Source organism: Vitis vinifera, chromosome 18 (genome assembly GCF_030704535.1).
Source record: "Vitis vinifera cultivar Pinot Noir 40024 chromosome 18, ASM3070453v1".
Classification (NCBI taxonomy): domain Eukaryota; kingdom Viridiplantae; phylum Streptophyta; class Magnoliopsida; order Vitales; family Vitaceae; genus Vitis; species Vitis vinifera.
This window is the reverse complement of record NC_081822.1, coordinates 2,200,472-2,221,733: the sequence shown is the minus strand read 5'-3', so window position 1 is coordinate 2,221,733 and position 21,262 is coordinate 2,200,472. Positions and strand designations below refer to the sequence as shown.

At 39.1% G+C, this 21,262-nt stretch overlaps 1 protein-coding gene across 1 annotated transcript; it reads left to right on the top strand.

Moving 5' to 3' along the window:
• Window positions 1–1,476: 1,476 nt before the first annotated feature.
• On the top strand, window positions 1,477–21,233 carry LOC100248795 (probable methyltransferase PMT10). The gene is made up of 9 exons (XM_002285851.4): window positions 1,477–2,325; window positions 3,447–3,596; window positions 3,678–3,948; window positions 4,324–4,434; window positions 4,702–4,861; window positions 10,698–10,955; window positions 11,114–11,236; window positions 20,621–20,698; window positions 20,792–21,233. Exons 1-9 carry the CDS (start codon window positions 1,675–1,677, stop codon window positions 20,988–20,990), a joined length of 2,001 nt encoding a protein of 666 aa, XP_002285887.1. The 5' UTR covers window positions 1,477–1,674; the 3' UTR covers window positions 20,991–21,233.
• The last annotated feature ends 29 nt before the right edge of the window (window positions 21,234–21,262 follow it).

Here is a 21,262-nt window from a genome sequence, read left to right as displayed (position 1 = left end):
AAAATGTCAACTATAATTTGTTGGGACGTCATTTGTTTTTATCCGGGTAGGGTTGTGGAGTATATTTGACTCTATGCCAGTCATGGGCATCACAGAGTGGCCTCCCCAGGATTCGAACTTAGGACCTTAGGGTAACATCCTAAGCCTTAAGGCCTGGACCCAAGTTCGAATCCTGAGTAGGCTACTATGTGATGCCCATGACTAACATAGAGCCAAATATACTCTACAGCCCTGCTCGAACAAAAAAAATGACGTCCCAACATAATTCTAAGATTTTTTTTTCTCTCAAATCCTCAATTTGCATTGATCTCCCATTTTTCAATCTTTCCATCCTAATCAATCTATAATAAATATAGAAAATTTGTTATATGCTGATTTTTTGAAGGTTCAAATAATTTTTTTTAATACTTTCAAACATTTTTCTTATAAAAATCAGATGTTTGATAAGACTTTAAAAACCTCAAAAACCCTGTAAAATAATTTTAAAAAAATATAATTTGATAGAAAATGCACACAAAAAATCCTTATATAATAATAATAATAATTTATTTTACAGGCTGTCAAGCCGTCACAAGTTGTTTGCTTATGAAAAATCAATAATCCCACATCCAACGTGGCTAACTCATCCGATTTGTTAAAATACATCTATACTCTAATTTAATTAATACTAAATTCTTTACCCAGTATGCCTGTTCTTTAGTTCTTTATTATTATTTTTCATCGTACTCGAGTTGATTTCGACCGACCATCGAATTATAAAGTGATCATTTTCAGATTCCCAATGTCTTGGAAATCCCTGCCCATCACCATCTAGGTTACAGGTACCCATTAATTCTCACCTTTGACCTAAAATCACCTTCTTAATATGCCCATCTCTAATCTCCATGTTCCTCCCAGAAAATAAAGACGAGTTTATTTTTTTTATTTTATCTTTTTAAATGAGTTTTATTTTTATTAATTTTTTTTATATTTAACTCGTATTTTTAAAAAAATTAATTTATTTTTTTATATTTTATATGTATTCATCTTTTAAAAAATGAGTCATACTTAAAATTTAAGAATATAATAGTTTTAAAAATATTTTAAAAAATACATTATTTAAAAAAAAAACTCGAGAGATGGGGATTGAAAATAATAAATTTTGAGTTGTCTTTATGTATAAGTATGAATTGATATCCAATAAATTTACTTAAAGTTTTAAATTATATTTAAAAAATAAAAATAAAAATTATTCTCAAAACCTATTATTAGAAATTTTTTATTTATATTTTTATTCTCAGTCTTCCACAATACATTGCCATTAACTAATAAAATAAATCACGAAAAAGCATCTTTTTTTTTTTATTCAATTTATTTATTTTATCAATTATTTAGTATTTTCGGTTGGAGTTTTATTCTATTTAAATTAAATTTTAAAATTTTGAAAATTGAAAAAATAAAGGTATAAAATTGAAAATTTGATTTTGAGCACCAGGATATAGGCTGAGAGAACACGTGAGGCAAAGTACAAACCAGCTTGCAGCCCAGAGAGTACAACTTCGCCCATCAAAATCCAGTGGCGATTTGAAACACGCTACACACGCTCCTTCTTTTTCTTTCACTGTCTCTGATTTTCTCAGGGAAATTCCAGATTTGAAGTTCACGGTCACTCTCAGATCTCTCCTCTCTGCCGCCATGAAAGATATTGGTCCCAATTTAAACTTCATTAAGACTCCGGCATTCATCAAAATTACTGCCTTTGCCATTATCGTTCTCTCTTGCTTCTACCTCGGCAAGCACTATTCCGACGGCTACCGACAGCTCTCGTTCTTCTCAACTTTCCATTCGCCGCAAACTGATTCCATCATCGATGTCGCCGTCGGTGTTTCTCCCAATGTCGGCAAGTTCTCCGACCAGAACTTGAACCTGACCGCTCCCCCTTCGATTCCCGGTTCGCCGCCCAAGAACTCGAAGAATGCTCCGCCGCCGGCTGTGGAGAGGATAGGAATTGTTGATGAGGACGGGGCGATGTCGGTGGAGTTCGAGGTCGGCGAGTTAGATCCGCATTCGGTGGAGGATTTGGGGAATTTGGATGGAGAAGAGGAAAAAAAGGTTGGAAATAGGGATTCTACGGTTAAGATTGAGAATTTTAGGGTGTGTGAAGCGAGTATGCAAGATTACATACCTTGTTTGGACAATGTGAAGGAGATCGCAAGATTGAATTCGACGGAAAAGGGGGAGAAATACGAGCGGCATTGTCCGGGGAAAGGGGAAGGATTGGATTGTTTGGTTCCGATGCCCCAAGGTTACAAGCCTCGGATTCCTTGGCCGGCAAGTAGAGATGAGGTAATCTGAAAAAATAAATGTGGCGATTTTAATTTATTTTGATATTTTCCTTGATTTTCATGTTTGAATATGCATTTTAGTTTCCATTGCTTGTACTGGTGATGGTGGACAGATTATTGGTAGTTGAGTAATTTATGCTAAACCCTACTTATTGGGATGAAAGTTAACCAAAAAGAGATTTCTTTTAGTTGATCAAGTTCGGACATGTTTTGAGCAAGCAAACTTGTTAATGTATAGAATAAATTCATTTGATTAATCTTCTCTGTACGTATTAGTTTGCACTGTGCTATTGCAACAAATAGCTTACTAGGCTTATATATAAAAGGCATTGTACGCCTATTTGAATTTTGAAATTCATCTATATTAAGCCAAGGAACTGTCACAAAGTGCAGCTTATTGGTAGTTGAGTCGCTTATGATGAACCCTACTTGATGGGATGGGAGTTAACTAGAAACGATTTCATTTAGTTGATGTTGCAAGTTTTGGTTGATGAGTTTCAGGCATGTTTTGATCAAGCAAACTTGTTATGTATAGAATAAAAATTCATTTGATTGTTTTTTGTGAGTGGAATAGTTTGCACTATGATGTTGCAACAAATAGCTTACAAGGTTTATAAATGATGGCATTGTGCTCCAAATTGAAATTCTGGTATACTCTAAGCCAAGAGACTCTTACAAAATATAAAACAAGGCGTAATATTGGTTAGGACTAGACTTAAGTTCCTTACACTATTCTCAAAAAGAAATAAATTAAAGTTTATGGTTGATTCATCTCCAGACTCAACAGTGAAAATTTCCATTTTGAAACATTAAATGAACAAAAGGGAATAGTAGAGGATGGGACAAAACTAGGGATTGTGTCTTTAGCCTATGCAGCTTGAAGAAGTGAAAAATTATTCTTTGTTCGATGAAAGGAAACAAAGTCATTATAGCTGCATTTAACATGCTTACATCCTATTATAGCAAGTGGAAAAGATTGAAACAATCAAAGACAAGTTCTCTGTGGTCAAGAGGGAGGGAGAGAGAGAGGGACTGTTATTTGGTTGACTTACTGTTTCTTAAAGTTTGTTATAGTTAAGTTCCTTTCTCTAGTTCTGAACTAACTTTAGGGTCCAATGACAGGTGTGGTTCAGCAATGTACCCCATACACGACTGGTTGAAGATAAAGGGGGCCAGAATTGGATATCAATAAAAGGTGATAAATTTGTATTTCCAGGAGGTGGAACACAATTTATTCATGGAGCAGATCAATACTTGGATCAGATTTCACAGGTTGACCATTTCTACAATTCTGACTTGGTATTGTTTGTATTTACATTGTATTAGTCCCCATCTTTTGACTTGAATATGCAGATGGTTCCTGACATTGCATTTGGTAACCACACCCGAGTTGTCTTGGACATTGGTTGTGGAGTGGCCAGTTTTGGTGCCTTTTTGCTGCAACGTAATGTGATCACTCTATCAATAGCTCCAAAAGATGTTCATGAGAACCAGATTCAATTTGCGCTAGAGCGTGGTGTGCCGGCCATGGTAGCAGTATTTGCGACACACCGGTTGTTATATCCAAGCCAGGCTTTTGACTTGATACATTGCTCAAGATGTAGAATTAATTGGACCCGTGATGGTATGCCCCCTTCTCCTTTGTATTTCTATTAAGAAAAGCTTTTTCCATTTAAACTGGGTTAAGAAATGACTATTGGTAAATCTTGAGCACAAAGATGCAGTTTTCTATGTTAACTATATTTGTCAACCTAAACACATGAACTTATTCATCTGTATATATTTTCTATGTTATGCATAAAAGCCAATGTTGTGTTAATGGTTTTTTAGTATTCTGATTGAAATCCTTTTGGGTCCATAGGAAGTGTTTATGATCTTTTAGTAGTTCCTTGAAACAGAAGAGGGATGGAATACTTACATTCTTGATGACTAAAGCTCTTTAATATTGACTGTTTTTCTTTTTTCTTTTTTTTCTTTTGTTTGTTTGGCTTGTGATAAGATGGAATTCTGCTTCTTGAGGTCAACAGGATGCTAAGGGCAGGAGGATACTTTGCTTGGGCTGCACAGCCTGTTTATAAACATGAAGGGAACCTCCAAGAACAGTGGAAAGGTAGCTCATCCAATACATCCTATTCAAAGTATAGATACAGATGTTTGTGGCTAGCACTATCTTTCTGAATTGCTTTTTGAAGTTTTATATTCTTTATCTTGACATCTTTGGTTAAAATTTCATGTCCATCGTGGACATTTCCAATTCTTTTTATCTTTTTTATCCATCATCATTATAATCCTTTTTGGTTTACATTGGCTTGATATTGTTTCAGTGATTTCATATTTATTTGGAATCTTAGTAAATATTTTGTTTGTTTATGGACAGAAATGGAGGACCTCACAATTCGCCTTTGTTGGGAACTTGTAAAGAAGGAGGGATATATTGCCATATGGAGAAAGCCTTTAAACAACAGTTGTTATCTTAATCGAGATACCGGAGTGCAACCTCCATTATGTGATCCTAATGATGATCCAGATGATGTTTGGTATGTCATACTTTGCACCTTCAAATTCAAAGTTTTGAAATAACATTCTTAGTGCTAAACTAAGTTTTCTTGATCGATCCTTTCACGTCAATCCCTATCAATCATATAGGTTAAGCAACATGTGCATCAGTGCTTGATCAAAGATAAATTAGACATAGAATATATTCAACTTGTTTGGAAATATATTTGCCCTTTCCAAAATGAATCTTCTGTATCTGACAATAAAGTATCTTCAGTAAAGTTCCATTTGAGATTTAGATGCTGTATTAACCATAAATATTGAACTTATAACAAAGTTTGGCTCTATGGTTCCAGTTGGATCCTTGTTTCTGCAGAGGTGCAGATTTTGAAAAGATTATTTTCAACATTTTCTTATAAAAGAATTCCCTTCCACTTTTACCATGCTTGAAAATTCCATTTTATTCTCCATCTTGTGACACTAAGATCGTTTGCTGAAATATCTTCAAGGGTTTGAAATACGTTCATGAGTTTCACAGCCAAACTGCTCTATTGGAGCATCAAACCAGCTTGTTGCTCTCTTCCTGTTATTATATTAGATTGGATCCATGCAGTATAGCTCCTCAGATCATGAAGTTAATTAACTTCTTTACAAAAATTTCCAGTTTTTATCTGTAAATATAGCTTTTAAGAAAATGAAGAAGAGGTGATGGAAATACATGAGATGATATGAATGACAACGCAATATAAAGAAAACAATCAATAGTTTCATCTTCCAAAATCTACTCCCATCTTGAGGCTTGGCTTATGTAGCAATTAGCAAAGAGTTGGTAAAGATGTGGGAGGTTCTAGGTTTGATTTCCATCATGGGGAAAAAGGAAAAAATATTTCTTACCAACAAAATAAAGGAAAAAAAATAAAATTCAGCTTCACCCCATTATCTCTCTTGAGTCCTCCCACTTTAGTTGAAAGCTAGGGTATCCACCTTTTAGTTTGACTACTTTAGAAAGAGGTGACAACAAATATTCTATTTCATTTTCTTGGTTGCTTTTAGGTTTTCCACAAAATGGCTAATGTGTGCAATAAGAGAAATTTGTTGACTAAAGTAAGAGTTAATGACACTAGTTTGTTTGAGGAGAGCGAGATTAAGGTTGAGGTGTGTAGAGCTTTCCCTTCTCTGCTCTCTGAGATGGGTGATTAGAGACTGAGCATTAGGGGGTTTGAGTTTTGAGATTTTGAGGTTTTGAAAAATGACAGTTCCGGGGGATTAAAGGAGCTATTTTGAAGGAGGAGGCTTTTGTAGCTCTTTCTAGTCTAAGTGGGGACAAGGTCACTAGGTTAGATGGCTTTACTATGGCTTTTTGGTAGTCATGTTGGGATGTTGTTAAGTTTGAGGTCATGGGTTCTTTTAGAGAGTTTTACTTAAGGTACTTTTTAAAGAAGCTTAAACATCACTTTTTTGGTATAGATCCCAAAAAAAGATGGTGTAGAAGATTTGAAAGACTTCGGACTCATTACTCTTGTAGGAAGATTGTACAAGTTCTTAGCTTAAGTGTTTGTGATTGACTTAAAAATGTGATGGGAAAAGTGGTTTCTCATTATCAACTTGCTTTTGTAAAAGGTAGACAAATTCTGCATGCAGTTCTTCTTATTAATGACGTCACTTGAGCTTGAAGAGCAACAATTCAAGGGTTATTTTAAAAATGGACATTGAGAAGGCATTTGATAACATTAACAAGGACTTCTTACTTGCGGTCTTGTCTAAAATTGGGTTTTGACAAAAGTAGACTATAGTTGGAAAAAATGGTCTATTTCGTCAACAAGCTTTTTTGTCCTTTTTAATAGAACCCTATTTGGTTTCTTTCAAAGCTCTAAGGGTTCGAGGTTGGGCAATCCCCTCTTTACTTATTTGTTCATTTTGGTAATGGAGATTCTTAGTTAGTATTTGACTAGAGCCAAGATTAAAGGCTTTATTTCGGGTTTTAAGGTAGGTAAAAGAAGTAAGAAGGGTGTCACATTTTGTTTGTCGATGACATTATGATTTTTTGTGATGCCAAATCTCTTGAGATATTTGAGTTAGGTTTTTATGTGGTTTGAGGTAATATCAAGCTTAAAAATAAATGTGGATAAAACTAAGGTAATTCCTATCGAGGAAGTTGCTAACATGGAAGAATTAGCCTTGGTATTGGGTTATAGAATTGGGAAGTTGTTGTTTACCTATTTAGATTTCCCTTTGGGAACCTCTTACAAATCTATGAGGGTGTGGGATACAATGGAGTAGAGATTCAGGAAGAGATTAGCGATGTGGAAAGGTATTGCCTTTCTAAGGGAGAGAGACTTACCTTGATCAGAAGCACTTTATCAAACCTTCCGATTTATTTCATGTCCTTGTTTGTCATTATGAGAAAGACCAATTTAAGACTCGAGAAGATCCAAATAGACTTTCTATGAGGAGGTGATGCTTAAGAGAAAAGATCTCATTTGGCTAATTGGAACATGGTTTACTAGAGAAAGAAGGAAGAGTGTCTTGGCATGCACGCCTTTTATTTTAAACAAGGCTTTGCTTGGTAAGTAGAACTAGAGATTTGCTACTGAAAATGGGTCGTTGTGGAAACAAATCATAATAAGGAAGTTTGGAGAGGAGGAAGGGGAGTAGTGCTCGAGAGGTGTGAGGGGAGGTTATGGAGTAGGGGTGTGGGGAAAGCCATTGGAAATGAGTGGGAGGGCATAAAAAGTAGGACTCACTTTTCAGTTGAGAATGAGATAAAGGTCAAATTTTGGAAGGACTAATGATGTGAGGATTTACCTTGGAAGAAGCCTTCTCGAACTTGTTCTCTTCTGCCTTTAACAAAGATTGATAGGTATTGGAGGCTTGGTAGCTAGATAAGGAAGCGAGTGAGTGGAACCTTTGCTTTTCAATGGAGTATAGTGACTGTGTGAGCTCGAGGAAGTGAAGTTTCTCTTGCAAAAATTGCAATCGGTCTTGGTGAAGAGTGAAGAGGACAAAATAAGATGAAATGAGTCCATTAATGGCATTTTCTAGGTCAGATCCCTCTTTTCATCCTTGACAAGGGAAGATAAAGTGATGTAGGACAACCTTAGGATGGTTGACTACAATCAAATAGGTCAGGTAAGGTTTTTATTTTTTAGGGTTTAAGGAAAGGAACAAGAAATAAAGTTTATGGTAGAGAAAAATGAAATGAAAAATATAGAGAAAGAAGATACGAAGAAGAAGATATAAAAACCTTACAATCTCACTAAGGCCTTTTAGGAGTTTCACGTAAAAGAAGATCAATGGAGTTTCACCATTGAGGATTGTAACACTCGAAAAAAAAAAAAAATTTACTAACATCAATTAATTACTTTGATTTACATCAATTAATCTTATTTATAGGCTTCTCTAAGAAATCCAAAGTCTATTAGGATTCTAATAACCCATTATGACTTTAATTCTAGTTGTCTTATAACCTGATTAGCTAATCCTAATTTGACTCCAAATACTAATCCTACTTTAATTCAATTAATACTAATTTTAATTTAATTCCAACTAATATTAATTCCACTTAAAATTTATGAGAAAATAAAGGCTAATCTTTAAAAGAGAAAACATCCAAGAGGGGGTGAATTAGGATTAAAAAAATATTTTTAAACACAACAAATTTAAGCACAAAAGGAGCAAATAAAAAGAGATAAAGTTAGAGAAATCAAACTCAGATTTTATAATGGTTCGACATTTCCTTGTTTATGTTCACTCTCCTCAAGCTCCTAACTGAGTTAGGGTTCCACTAACTTGAAGCTTCAACCAAGCTTCCAATCACATTTACACTTGGACTCTGACTCCAATGAGCTCTTACACAATCTTTTCAAGTTTCAACTCACTTGAAAGTTTTAACACTCAATTAACAAGAATGAATCTATCAACCTAGCTCAACAATAGCTCAAATAAAACTTAAGGCTAGGATGAATCACAAAGGTGCACTAAAGGATATGCAAATAAAGATTTAATGCACCAAGAAAGGAATGAGAGCTTTTACGGCAAGAATAAGTGGGTTAGACAAATAAATGCAGGTGTTCTCTTGCTCATAAATGAAGTAGAGCTTTCTATTTATAGGTTTCTAATCTCGGAAGCCAAAAAAATCAAAAAGCAGTCTCAACCGGTCGAGCTAGGGGGTCGACCGATTTACTAGCCGTCGGAGCATTTAATGCTTGACAAGTGACCATTACCCTCGATCGGACCTCGATCGGAGGTCGATCACGAAGGCTAATACCTCGACCGAGAAGAAAAGACTACTGGAAGAGAGAGAGTGTTTTTTTCACTCCTCGATTGGACCTCGACCGGGAAGAGGGAATCAGTTGACCGGTACCCCTAGCCGATTGAGCCGGTTGGCCAGTGCCTCGACTGGTTCACCATTTTTGGCCTGAAAATCTATATTTTTTTGTTATTTTCCCTTCTAACACTTAGGCAAGGTCTTTAGGTAAATTAATATGTCAATTTTGAAGTGATTTGCCTTGGGTTCATTTGATAAAACTTGGGTTTTGATGGAACTGTAACTTTAAAGAATAAACCGAGTTTTTCAAAGATACATGAAATGATATGTAAATCCTAAATGCACTCATGCATTCATCTTACATATGTTTCCTATGAATAAAAGTCTTTCAAAAGGCTTGATCTTGCATCCATTAGGTCCTTTGATGAATTTTCAAATTAATACCTGAAATTCTTTATAATTCAAATCAATTAGTAACTTAATTATGGTTTGTTATCATCAAAACCTGATTAGGAGAACCCTTAGGCTAATAGTTTATTTATCTCTTTCCTTTCCTTTCTAGAATCTAGTATAGTGTGGAGCACTTAGGTATCACTGAAGGTTGGTTTCTTTGCTTGGGAAGCGACTTGAGGTAGAATTCTTACTCTTGATTAGCTTAAAAGCAGTTGGTGGACTTTGTCGAATAGGTGTCATCGTGTTAAGGCAAGGAAGAAACAACAGATTACTTGCTTTTCCACTATTCCAAAGCTTGTATGTTGTGGTGGCTGATTCTTTCTCTCTTTGGAACGGTTTGAGTGATGCATTCTTGGTTAAAAAGAACCTTTCGGTTGGCATGGTTCTTTCGTAGGGAAGAAATGAAAAAAAACCTGGAGGTATACGCCCTTGTGCTTGTTATGGACTCTTTGGAAAGAGACGAATAGAAGGACTTTTAATGATGTTTGAGCAATCGAATCAAACAATCAAATCTAAGTATATGTAGTCTTTTGTGAATTAGGTTTAAGGTGTACACAAAGGACTGGTCAATGAATTTGATAGATTTTATAGATTGGCTAAGTGTCAAGTAAGGAGAAGGTTTTTTATTTATTTATCTCCTTCTCACCTAGTTTAGGCTGCCTTTGTGTACATCGTGTGTACATTGGTGTGCCTCCTTTTAGGCGCTTTTAATACATTTACTCATTTGCCTATCAAAAAAAATTTCCTGGTTGCTTCACTAACTATTAGCACTATTAGAGCTCTTGTGAGCATGTAAAATGTGATAGAAACAAATCAAACAACCAATCCTGGTCAGTACATCTCCGTAAAAAGGAGTACTAGTTTGGATTAGAAACAGAATTTCTGCTCTTACAGAAATGAATATGCGGAATGAGAAAAGGTGTTATTTCAAGCATGTTCGTTAAATTTTTCATGCATAGTCACTATCATCATGTCTTTAATTTTTGCATATTATGTCAGAATCTTCTAGTTGGGGTTGTTCTTAAAGCTTGGTCGGACAATCAATATGCTTAATCAAACTTTGACATCACCGAGGGGCTTGTTAAAGTTATCCACTAAAAGGGAGAAGAAATAAAAATAAATAAAATTGTTGTGACAATTGTCTTGCTTTCTTGCAGGTACGTTGGAATGAAGCCATGCATCACTCTATTACCTGAGAATGGCTATGGGGCTAATGTAACTGCATGGCCTGCACGCCTTAATGATCTACCAGAGAGGCTCCAAACCATAGAAATGGATGCCTACATATCCAGAAAGGAAATCCTCAAGGCAGACACAAAATTTTGGCATGAAGTAATATATGGTTATGTTCATGCTTACCACTGGAATGATTCAAAATTGAGAAATGTGATGGACATGAGAGCAGGATTTGGAGGGTATTTTCTTTTCATTCCTCTTGCATCTCCACCACTCCATTGCACAGATTCAGGCATTTGTGAAGTCTTCTTGAATTTCTGCATTATTCTTTAATGAGAACAAAAGATCTTTTTTTTTCAGTGGGAACTTTTATGACATTGAGTTTGATTATGGATAGGTTTGCAGCAGCACTAATTGATTTCCAAGTTGATTGCTGGGTTATGAATGTTGTTCCAGTTAGTGGATTCAACACCCTGCCTGTAATCTATGATCGTGGACTCATAGGAGTTAGGCATGACTGGTATGTGCTAAGCACCTTTTCCTGTGAATTGCTTTTAGTATTTGCTTTTTCTAACATCATTTCCTTGAATATCTCAAATCATCAGAGATGCTGTAAGCCCCATCAACTGAAAAGATAGCTTATAGCATTTAGCCAGACCAATTTATCATAATTGCACAAAATTAATTTGACTAATAGTACTTGTGTAATTAGGCTTCTGTGACTTTTTCAGATCTTCAAATGTTTGCTCAAGTTTATAATCTTGTAACTTGAGGCTTTACAAACGACACCTGCTGTGTTGAATTTTTTAGAGTGTTTACAATTCTAATGTGTCACTGTTCCTTTTCCTCAATGATTAGTGGAATTGCATGGGAAAAATGAGAACATGATGGGGAGAGGAAAACATGCTTAAAAGGGGGATTGGGGGGGAAGGTGAATTGTCTTCCACTCCACTATTTGTTTATCCACTTCATGATTGAGACAATACATCCTGCTTAGGGATGAAGAATGTGGAGCGGATAAGCAAACCTTTGAGAGAAAATAGCCTAAATACAAAAATAAACAACCATGATATGGATGCAGGAAGCAGATTCACTACAAGGCTGAGAAAGTATCTATGACTGCCTTTCATCCCCTTGAAAACTTCAAATGTGGAAGCTCTATCTTGGCCAGGAAATTGTCTTCTAAAATTTATTGTTTTGGTATTTATGAAAACATATGGCTCATATCTATACAAATGTCAATGCCACCCCTCCAAGGTGGCCCTAAAAATATGTGTACATCCAAGGGTCCTCAAGCCGCCATTAGTCCCTTTCCATGACAATGCTCAAATCCCCTCATCCCTCAATTATGTTTTAGGAGGCCCTTATGCTTAAGCTTATTTAGACCAAAACAAGGAGCACCTTATCTCTTCTCTCTCTACCAAATCAAAATGCCTTGAAGAAAGTAATATATCTGCCTTGTTCCCAACTGAACCAAGCATTAGAACCAACCACTTAGGATAATAGAAAAAGTCCTTTCTCACCTTTTTGTTCTATTTGGAGCCATTTTATCCATTAGATCCTTGGTGATTATATAATGGTTCCCCACCTCTGCCCATGTCCTTTTGTTCCTTCCTCCTTCTATCTTAGTGCCATTTACTTAAATTAAATCACTCTGTCCTGGTGTTTCATAGATCTTTGTTTCACATGGTTGAACCATCTTGGATGACTTTTCTTCATGTGGGCTTTAATTGATTTCATCTCTAACTCTGACTAGATACATTCATTTCTTATTCCATCTTTTCTAGCACTAAAATGAATCCAGCTAAACATCCTCTGTCTGGTGCACTCACCTTTTTTAATGTAGTTTTACTTAACTAGCCGACATTCTACACCCCCTTGAGGTTTAGGTTGTGTGGCTTCAGTAGAGTTTCCCTTTTAACTTTTTAGCTATTCCATGCTTATGCACTACTCCAGACGCACTTTCCTACTTCTTTTATCATCTAATTTTATAGGCATTGTTCTCTATTTCCTCTTCATTGAGGCACAGAGATCTTTTGATAGGATGGAATCAGGTTTGTGAAAGGGTTCTAAGCTTTTGGAGGATCTCTACAAGGATTAGAGCTTTTTTGAGTTTTCCATAGAAGATTGTATTGTTGTGACATTGTATAATGAATGAGGTGCCAACATGTGGTTCAGTGGTCAATTGTTGGTCATTGGGGGCTACCTTCCAGGCTCTTGCTGGACTTTATCTAGTTTACTTGTTTCTTAATTTCAATATTCAATCCTGGGAAGTTTTGAGGTGGAGCGATCACCCTTTTTGGATCAAATGACATAGTTCCTACCTTATTTCAAGGACAAAAAATTATTCTATTTGTGTTGTTCTCAACCAACTCTCTTAAAATCTTTTATCGGAATCTTCATTGCCGGCCTAATTTGTTGGACTAGGAAAATTGCTTCTTTCTTTCATACTTTGGAACCATATTTGTTTGTCCCTATGGCTTGGTCCTTGGAATCTTCATTGTGGTTTTTTCCTTAATATGTCTAAGAATGACGATCCAATTTTGTTTCCTCAGGCTAATTCAGTCAGGAAGTCCAAAGTTCCACATGAAGTCAAGAATTTTTGTGACTTGTACTGGCAAATAAAAAGGTTTACATCAGTTACTTGTTAAAAATCAGTAGACCTTGTAAAGCACTTATCTTTTTTTTTTTTGATAAGTAAAAGATATGCATTAAAAAAGGCAGAACGCCGCATAGCATACAGGAAGTATACAAAACAGCATAGGCCTCAAAAAACAAAACAAAGAAAAACCTCCCATTAATAGGAGGCTAACCACTCTAAGAAGCCTATAAGGGAGAACGCCTCCTCACCTACATACAATTTGGCCTAACTCCACAGGTTACAAACAAAAGAATTCTTTAACTTTTGAATATTTAAAACCCCCCCCCCTAAAAGCTAATCTATTCCTCTCCTTCCATACCGTCCAAAAAATACACAACGGAATGGCATCCCATATCTTTTTCCTTTTCTTTCCCACTCACGAGCCCCTCCAACTAGCTAAGACCTCCTTTACAGTTCCTGGAGAAGCCCATTTTACATCAATTAAACCAAAGACAATATCCCATAAGGCTCTCACCACTGTACAGTAAATTAGAATATGATTTACACTTTCTTCTTCGCATTCGCACAAGAAACACCGATTTGGAAGTTGAAAACCTCTTCTTTGCAGACTATCCAAAGTTAACACCTTCCCCCATGACGCCTCCCACGCAAAGAAGGCAACTTTAGTTGGCACTCTTGCCACCCAAATGCTTTTATAAGGAAAACCCATAACATCAGAATTCGTCAACAACCTGTACGCTTCCTTAACCCTGAACTGGCCACTTCTTCCTTTTCTCCATATAACTGAATCTTCCTCCAAAGAAGGTTTACAGCCCCTCAAAATGTGGAGGAACTCCCCAACCAACTCAATCTCCCAATCATTAAAGTCCCTCAAAAAATGAAGATTCCAGTTTCCTTGACCCGAATTTTGATCCCACATTTCCTCAACCGTCAAACTCTTATGCGCAGCCATACCAAATAGATGAGGGAAGCGTTGAGCCAATGAGGAGTCTGAGCACCACACATCTGTCCAGAAGCATATCATGTTGCCCTTTCCTACGCGGAATGACATGTTATCCCAACACCAATCTGATTCTTTCCAAATTTCCTTCCAAACCCCTACACCAATCGTCCCATTTCCTTTTTTAGGCCTCCAATCAAGACCCTCCTGCCCATACTTCACCTTAATCACTTGTCTCCACAAAATATTCTTTTCACCAGCATACCTCCATATCCACTTGCCAAGTAAAGCTTTGTTCAACAAAGCTAGCTTTCTAAGGCCTAGCCCACCTTTATCTTTGTCTGTGCACACCACCTCCCATTTAACCAAATGCACTTTTCTCTCCATGTTTCCCCCTCCCCACAGAAAATCTCTTTGCACTTTCTCAATCCTTCTAACAACAACCTTTGGCATTCTGAAAATGGACATTTGGTAGATTGGCATGCTAGCCAATGTACTTTTAATTAAGGTAACTCTTCCCCCTTTAGAAATATATTGCCGTTTCCAAAGAGCTAATCGCCTCCTCACTCTCTCCTCCACCCCATCCCATATATAAGGCGCTCTATTTGGGGCCCCTAAAGGAAGACCCAAATACTGAGAAGGTAGAGTCCCCACCCTGCAGCCAAGCTCAACAGCCAACTCCTCCACCTCCGCCACCTCACCAACTGGAATGATCTCACTCTTGGCTAAATTAATCCTTAAACCTGAAGCCGCTTCAAACCAGAATAGAATCCACCCCAAGTAAGTTAGATGATCCTTTTTGGCCTCACAGAAGACCATTGTGTCATCAGCAAAAAACAAGTGAGATATGTTCAAAGAGGGGCCACTTCCTCCCCTAATGTTGCATCCTGATAGGAACCCCCCCTCCACAGCTCTCCTGATAAGCACATCAAGCACTTCCATCCCCATGATGAAGAGGTAAGGAGACAACGGATCCCCTTGTCTAAGACCTTTAGTGCTTGGGAAGAAACCTGCAGGCACTCCATTAACCAACACTGAAAATTTAGCGGACGATAGGCAGCTCCACATCCACCCCACCCATTTAGACCCGAAACCCATCTTATGTAACACCTTCACCAAGAACTTCCAATTGATGCTGTCATAGGCTTTCTCTATATCCAACTTGCATATAATGCCCTTTTCCTTTTGTTTCTGCCACGTGTCTATCACTTCATTTGCAATTAAAGACGCATCAAGGATTTGTCTTCCCTTCACAAAGGCATTCTGAGAAGTAGAGACCACCTTACCAACTACTTTCTTCAATCTGTTAGCTAGCACTTTAGCCAATAACTTGTAAAGCCCCCCCAAAAGACTAATCGGTCTGAAGTCTCTAAGGTCCTCAGCCCCACTTTTCTTGGGGATCAACACCAGGAAGGTATTGTTGAGGCTCTTGAGAAAAGAACTGTGGTCATAGAAGTCTTTGAACATTTCCAAAATCTCCTCTTTAATGAAGTCCCAGTAACTTTGCCAAAATGCCATTGTAAAGCCATCCGGGCCAGGGGCTTTATCCCCATTCATCTCCATCAACGCCACATAAATTTCCTCCTCAGTAAAGGGCCTCTCCAAGGTCTCCGCCTCTTGTTGGCTGATCCGGTCTAGCCGAAGGCCCCCTATATCCGCCTTCCACCCCATATCTTCTGAAAGTAAACTTTGGAAAGTGCTAGCAATTCCTTCCCTGATTTCCTGCTCCTCTAACAGCCACTCCCCATTAATCTTTATTCTCTCCAACTGATTATTTCTACGGTGAGCGCTTGCCATGCGATGAAAAAAGCCCGTATTTCTATCCCCCTCCTTCAGCCATATTTCCCTAGAAAGCCGTCTCCAATGGGTCTCTTCCATAGTCACCCATTTCCTATAATTCTCTTTTGCCTCTTTCTTAAGCTCCGTTTCCTCCACCGTCAGAATTCTCCCACTTTCCTCCCTATCCCAAAACTCCACCTGCTGCAAGGCTACGGATTTATTGGTTTCCAGCTTCCCAAAGACTTCTCTATTCCAAGTTTTCAATTTCTGTTTGACTTCCTTCATCTTGGTAGCCAGCTTGTAACTACCACTGCCCCTTACCTCAATTCCTTGCCACCAGCTGCGCACTAAATCTTTGAAGCCCTCAGCCTTAAGCCACATATTTTCAAATCTGAATGGAGTTGGGCCTCGTCTTATCCCCCCCCCCCCCCCACTAGCATAATTGGGAAATGATCGGAAACCAGACGGAGCAGCCTACATTGACTAATCCCATTGTATTGGTCAGTCCAACTAGGGGAGACAAGGAATCTGTCCAATCTTGCCCAGATCTGATTGTTTTGTCCCCCATTCCAAGTACATTCTCCCCCTTGAAGTGGGAGATCCATCAGCCCCAAATCATCCACTGTTTCCGCAAATTTCCTCATTGCTGAATTCATTCTCCTCTGGCTGCTCCTTTCCCTCGGAAACAAGGTTATGTTGAAATCCCCCCCTATACACCACGGGTCTTCCCACAGCCCTCTAATCGCCCCCAACTCATCCCATAAAGCCTCCCTTTCCATCTTGGAGAAAGGACCGTACACTCCCGTAAAAATCCAACTCACCCCATTTTCTATATTCCGGAATCTACAAGATAAGGTAAACTGGCCCTCTTCCCAATCTAGAACCTCTAAGGCCCTTTTGTCCCAGCACACCAAAATTCCCCCCGAAGCACCTTCCGCATTCACAGCCTTCCACTCTATGAATCTGCCGGAGCCTATGCTTCTCGCAATGTAATCCGACATCGCTTGAATTTTAGTCTCCTGAATACAAATTACGTCCGCCCTCTGATTCCTTATAAACGTCTTAATTACTTTTCTTTTAGAGCTATCATTTGCTCCCCTCACATTCCAACTCAAAATTTTCATCTTCATTGGACAATCACAATCTGGCGCCCTTTGCCCTGAACCGAGCCTTTCTGTTTAAGCCCCCCCTCATAATTAATGGAGCATTCCAGTCTTTTTAGCTCCCTTTCAAACTTAGATTTTTCCAATAGCTCTTTACTATGGATTTTCTTCCTTCTCTTTCTGATTTGAGACAGAAACTTCAGTATTTCCTTCTCCAATCCCTCCGTGGGGAATCCCAGGAAATGACTAAATTTTGCCAGATCACTCTCCTCCCATTTATCCTCCTGCATTCCTCTCTCAGTTTGGGAGTCATATGTGGCACCATCCCCCACAGTCCTCCTTCCCGTATCACTGCTGCTTTCCTTTACACCCACCTCCCTGCATCCATTGCTCCTCTCAACACCACCCTCATATACTGTTAGCCACATTGAATTGTCAACACGAGCTCCCTCATTCCAATCCCCAGAATGACCGAAAGACTCCACTCCCGGAGTCCGATCAAAATTAAAAGAGTTAAGATGAGGGATCCCCAGAACCCTGTTCCCCCAAGCCCACAACCCCTTACCATACCTCATTGATTCCTCTTCGAGAGCCTTGTCCGTCTCTGATATCCTGACCACGCCATTTAATTTCCTCAAATCCTCAGTCTCCCACGCAACAAAAGGCTCTGGCACTTGATTCTTACCTGGATAAGACACCGACAACAGTAGGACCTTCTGGGATAAAATATGGTTTTGGCCTGCTGATGAACTTCTAACAGGCTGTGGACCATTTCCCTTTGAACTTGGGCCTTTGATTGGTGTCGAGACTGGGCCTGTAATGGAACAGCCCACCTCATCGGGCCTACCTGACGGGCCTGCATCTGGACTTAAGGCCACCCCTTTCAGTTTTAATCCCCTTGCACCAATCTTCAGCCCAGGCCCACCGTCCCTTTTTAATACCTTTGGGCTGGCATTTGGGCTTGAAAGATGGACTGCCCCAGGTTGGATCCACGACGGGGATATTGGGCCTCGACCTTCATTAGAAGCAAAAAGACCCCCAACAGCCCTCTGTCCACCCGTCCCTTCACCTGACGAGTGCAGGTCCTCGATCCTCACGCTCACCATCCCCTTTGTCACTCGCTTCTCCGCGCGTGAGGACACCTCACCCCCAACCTCGCTGCTGTAATGGCTTTCTGCTTGACTGGAAGATCTCCTTATCACCGGACGGCATTCCCACCATAATGCTATCTCATAGACCTCCTCTTCCACTTCGACTTCCAGAACACTCGGGCGAGCATCACCTCTGCTCCTCACTAATATTCTGGCCCACTGAAGCTCACCCAGCGTCTTCGTTGGTTCATCGGCCGTGATAAAGCCACCACATGCGTCCCCCGCCTTCTTCAAAATCTCTGGGCTCCAAAACGAGACTGGGAGTCCAAATAATCTCACCCAAATCTCCTTTGCCTTCTCCTCCTCTGTCCAGCACCCGCTCCTTGGACTCCAAAACTCCAGCCCTACCTGGACTCCTTTCATCGTGCGATTCCCAGTAAAAACAGCACGACGCGCCTCCTCCAAGTCTTCAAAGTCCAGTAGAACCCTCCCCTTTTCCATTTTAGCCAGCCCTAAGCTTCCCTTGAGCTCCCACGATTTTGCCCAATGCTGTCCCAGCTTCTCAAGATCGTCCTCTTCCCCTGCGTTACCCCTCCTGCTAGCCACAACACAGTGATCCAGTTTCTTCAACATTCCCATCGATTCCTCTCTTTAGACCTTCACTGCAATCGCGTTTGGATTGCCCAACAAAGCACGTTTTGCTATTGTTGCGTATGAGCTCCCCCCAGCAATTTTCCCCGTAGATTTTCCTTCCTGAAATTTTGATTTACTACCAAAAGCGCCTATCACCTCTTTAATCTTGTCTGCCATGGTCATCCACCCCCGCTTTTCCTTTCTGCCTCTCGGGACAAAGATGCAGAAGTGTTTCCTCGCAAGGTCGAAGACCCCTAGCCGGATAAACTCCCCCGCGATGTTTGTCCCTCGTGACATAGAGAATGTTCGGCCCTGTTCCTTCCACTCCCTTCCCCATCCTGATGCTTTCTCATCCAAAATACAGAGGTTCAGACCTTCCAAGAACAACCCTAGACTGTCCAGACCCAACCGAATCCATGACGCAACCCCTCCCTTCTTCTCCACAATGAGGGCTTGGAAATTTCCTTTCCTCTCGTCACCAATAATCTCAAACTCCTTTGATTCCACGCTGAATTTGCATTCCCTCCTTCTGCGTCGCGGGACCGAACCTTCATCCCCCTCCTCGCCATCGCACTCTCTCTCACCTGCTTTCGCTCTCTCTCTCTCTCCCATTTTTTTGCCAATCTTAACTCTGCCTCCTCAAACAATGATGAGACTGTGGATCATCATTCTTTTCACTGTCTAGTCACCTTGAGCTTGTGGAAAAAGTTATTTCAGCTGATGAGTATTCCTCACTTTTCATCCAAAAATGTTGTAGATGTGATGGTTATAGTATCTACATGGCAAGAGTGCAAAAGTGCTTTGGCAAGGAGCATCCCTTGCTATGCTTTATGGTTGGAGAAGAATCTGTGTATTTTTTATGATAAGTGGCCATCTACAATTCATTGTGAAATTCAGTTCATCATCTCACTTCTATTTAGGAATCAGTCATGAAGGCTTTTGTAGCACTCCTATGAGTTTGATTATGTTAGATCAGAGGGGAGGTATGCAAAGCTAATTAGAGAGACAATGGGGCTTGGCTGGAGGTGAAAACCCCCCACTTCTGGTTGCTTGAAGCTTCACTTTTTTGATTGTTTTTTAGGAAACTCAAGATGGATGGGAATTATCTGTCTCATAGCATGCCCCAAGCCAGCTGGGTTAAGGTTAGCCATTGAAGATGAGATTTTAGCTTCATTAGAAGATTTGAAAGAGACAACATTCTTCAGAACTACTAATCGTAGGTAGAAAGGGGGTTTAGCTGTCATTATTATTTCTTAGGGTCCTAAGGGTAAGAGAGGACTATAAAGATTGGGGCTTGGCTATCAGCAAGGTCATCGTAGATGTAGTGTAGGTTTTAGGTTGCTCATTTACATGTATTCTTAGATCAGCTAAACTAGGCAACTGAATATTAGTGAAGTGCTGTACCAATTAGGTAGAAGGGGGGAGGGGGTAGGATATGTTCAGTGACGGGCCTTCCAGGATCCTTGTTGGGCACTAAGCTATTTTTGTTGCTATTGCAGTTTTTTGTCTTATTTTTTTTCTTCTTAATTTTGCCTGAAGGATAACTCATCTTCCCTATGTACATGTTTATTTCTTTAATGAAATCATTTTGTGCTCTGAAAAAAAAAAAAAGAGTTGTCTTAGAACTGTATTTCTTCATATTCAAGCATCTTTAGGGATGATGAGTAATTTTATTAGAAGTTAAATACTTATTTTCATCCGTTTTTGTTACTATGATCTTAAACTTGATTGTGATGCTTGGAACTTTGTCTGGCAGGTGTGAGCCATTTGACACCTACCCAAGAACATATGACCTATTGCATGCAGCGGGTCTCTTCTCCATAGAGCAAAAAAGGTTGAATTTTTTTCCATTATTTGTGTCTTTGTATCTATCCACACTTAACAGGGGAAAGTAATCCTTTTATATCTATATCGTATATGTGCACAGATGTAATATCTCAAACATCATGCTTGAGATAGATCGAATGCTAAGACCTGGTGGGCGTGTTTATATCCGTGATACAGTATCTGTTGTGAATGAACTACATGCAATTGCGGTTGCCATGGGATGGGCGTCTGCTGTACATGACACAAGTGAAGGTCCCCATGCAAGTTGGAGACTTTTGAGGTGTGACAAGCGATTTTGACATGCTTGATAGGGTGTATGACATGTAAGCATTTCTTTTTTGTCCCCTTTGTTGAAAATTACAGCAACCCCTTCGTCGAGTTCTACATATAGGGGGAGATGTCAATGAAATTTGTTCCTGTACATTGGTCATGGTGCTGCAATAATATCCAATCATAAAGTTAATAGCTTCATGTTTGAGTGAAGAACAAGACAATTTTTTGTTTTCCGGTCCTTGTAGTTCAATGTATTTGCTTCAGATTAAGAGGTTTCGACTTCATTTCAACGCTTAAA

Excerpts from the sequence above, each read along its gene's own strand:
- LOC100248795 (XM_002285851.4), top strand. The coding sequence starts at position 1,675 with ATGAAAGATATTGGTCCCAATTTAAACTTCATTAAGACTCCGGCATTC. Across the intron at positions 4,862-10,697 it reads GATGATCCAGATGATGTTTG|GTACGTTGGAATGAAGCCAT; the intron begins GTATGTCATACT and ends GCTTTCTTGCAG. Across the intron at positions 10,956-11,113 it reads ATGAGAGCAGGATTTGGAGG|GTTTGCAGCAGCACTAATTG; the intron begins GTATTTTCTTTT and ends GATTATGGATAG.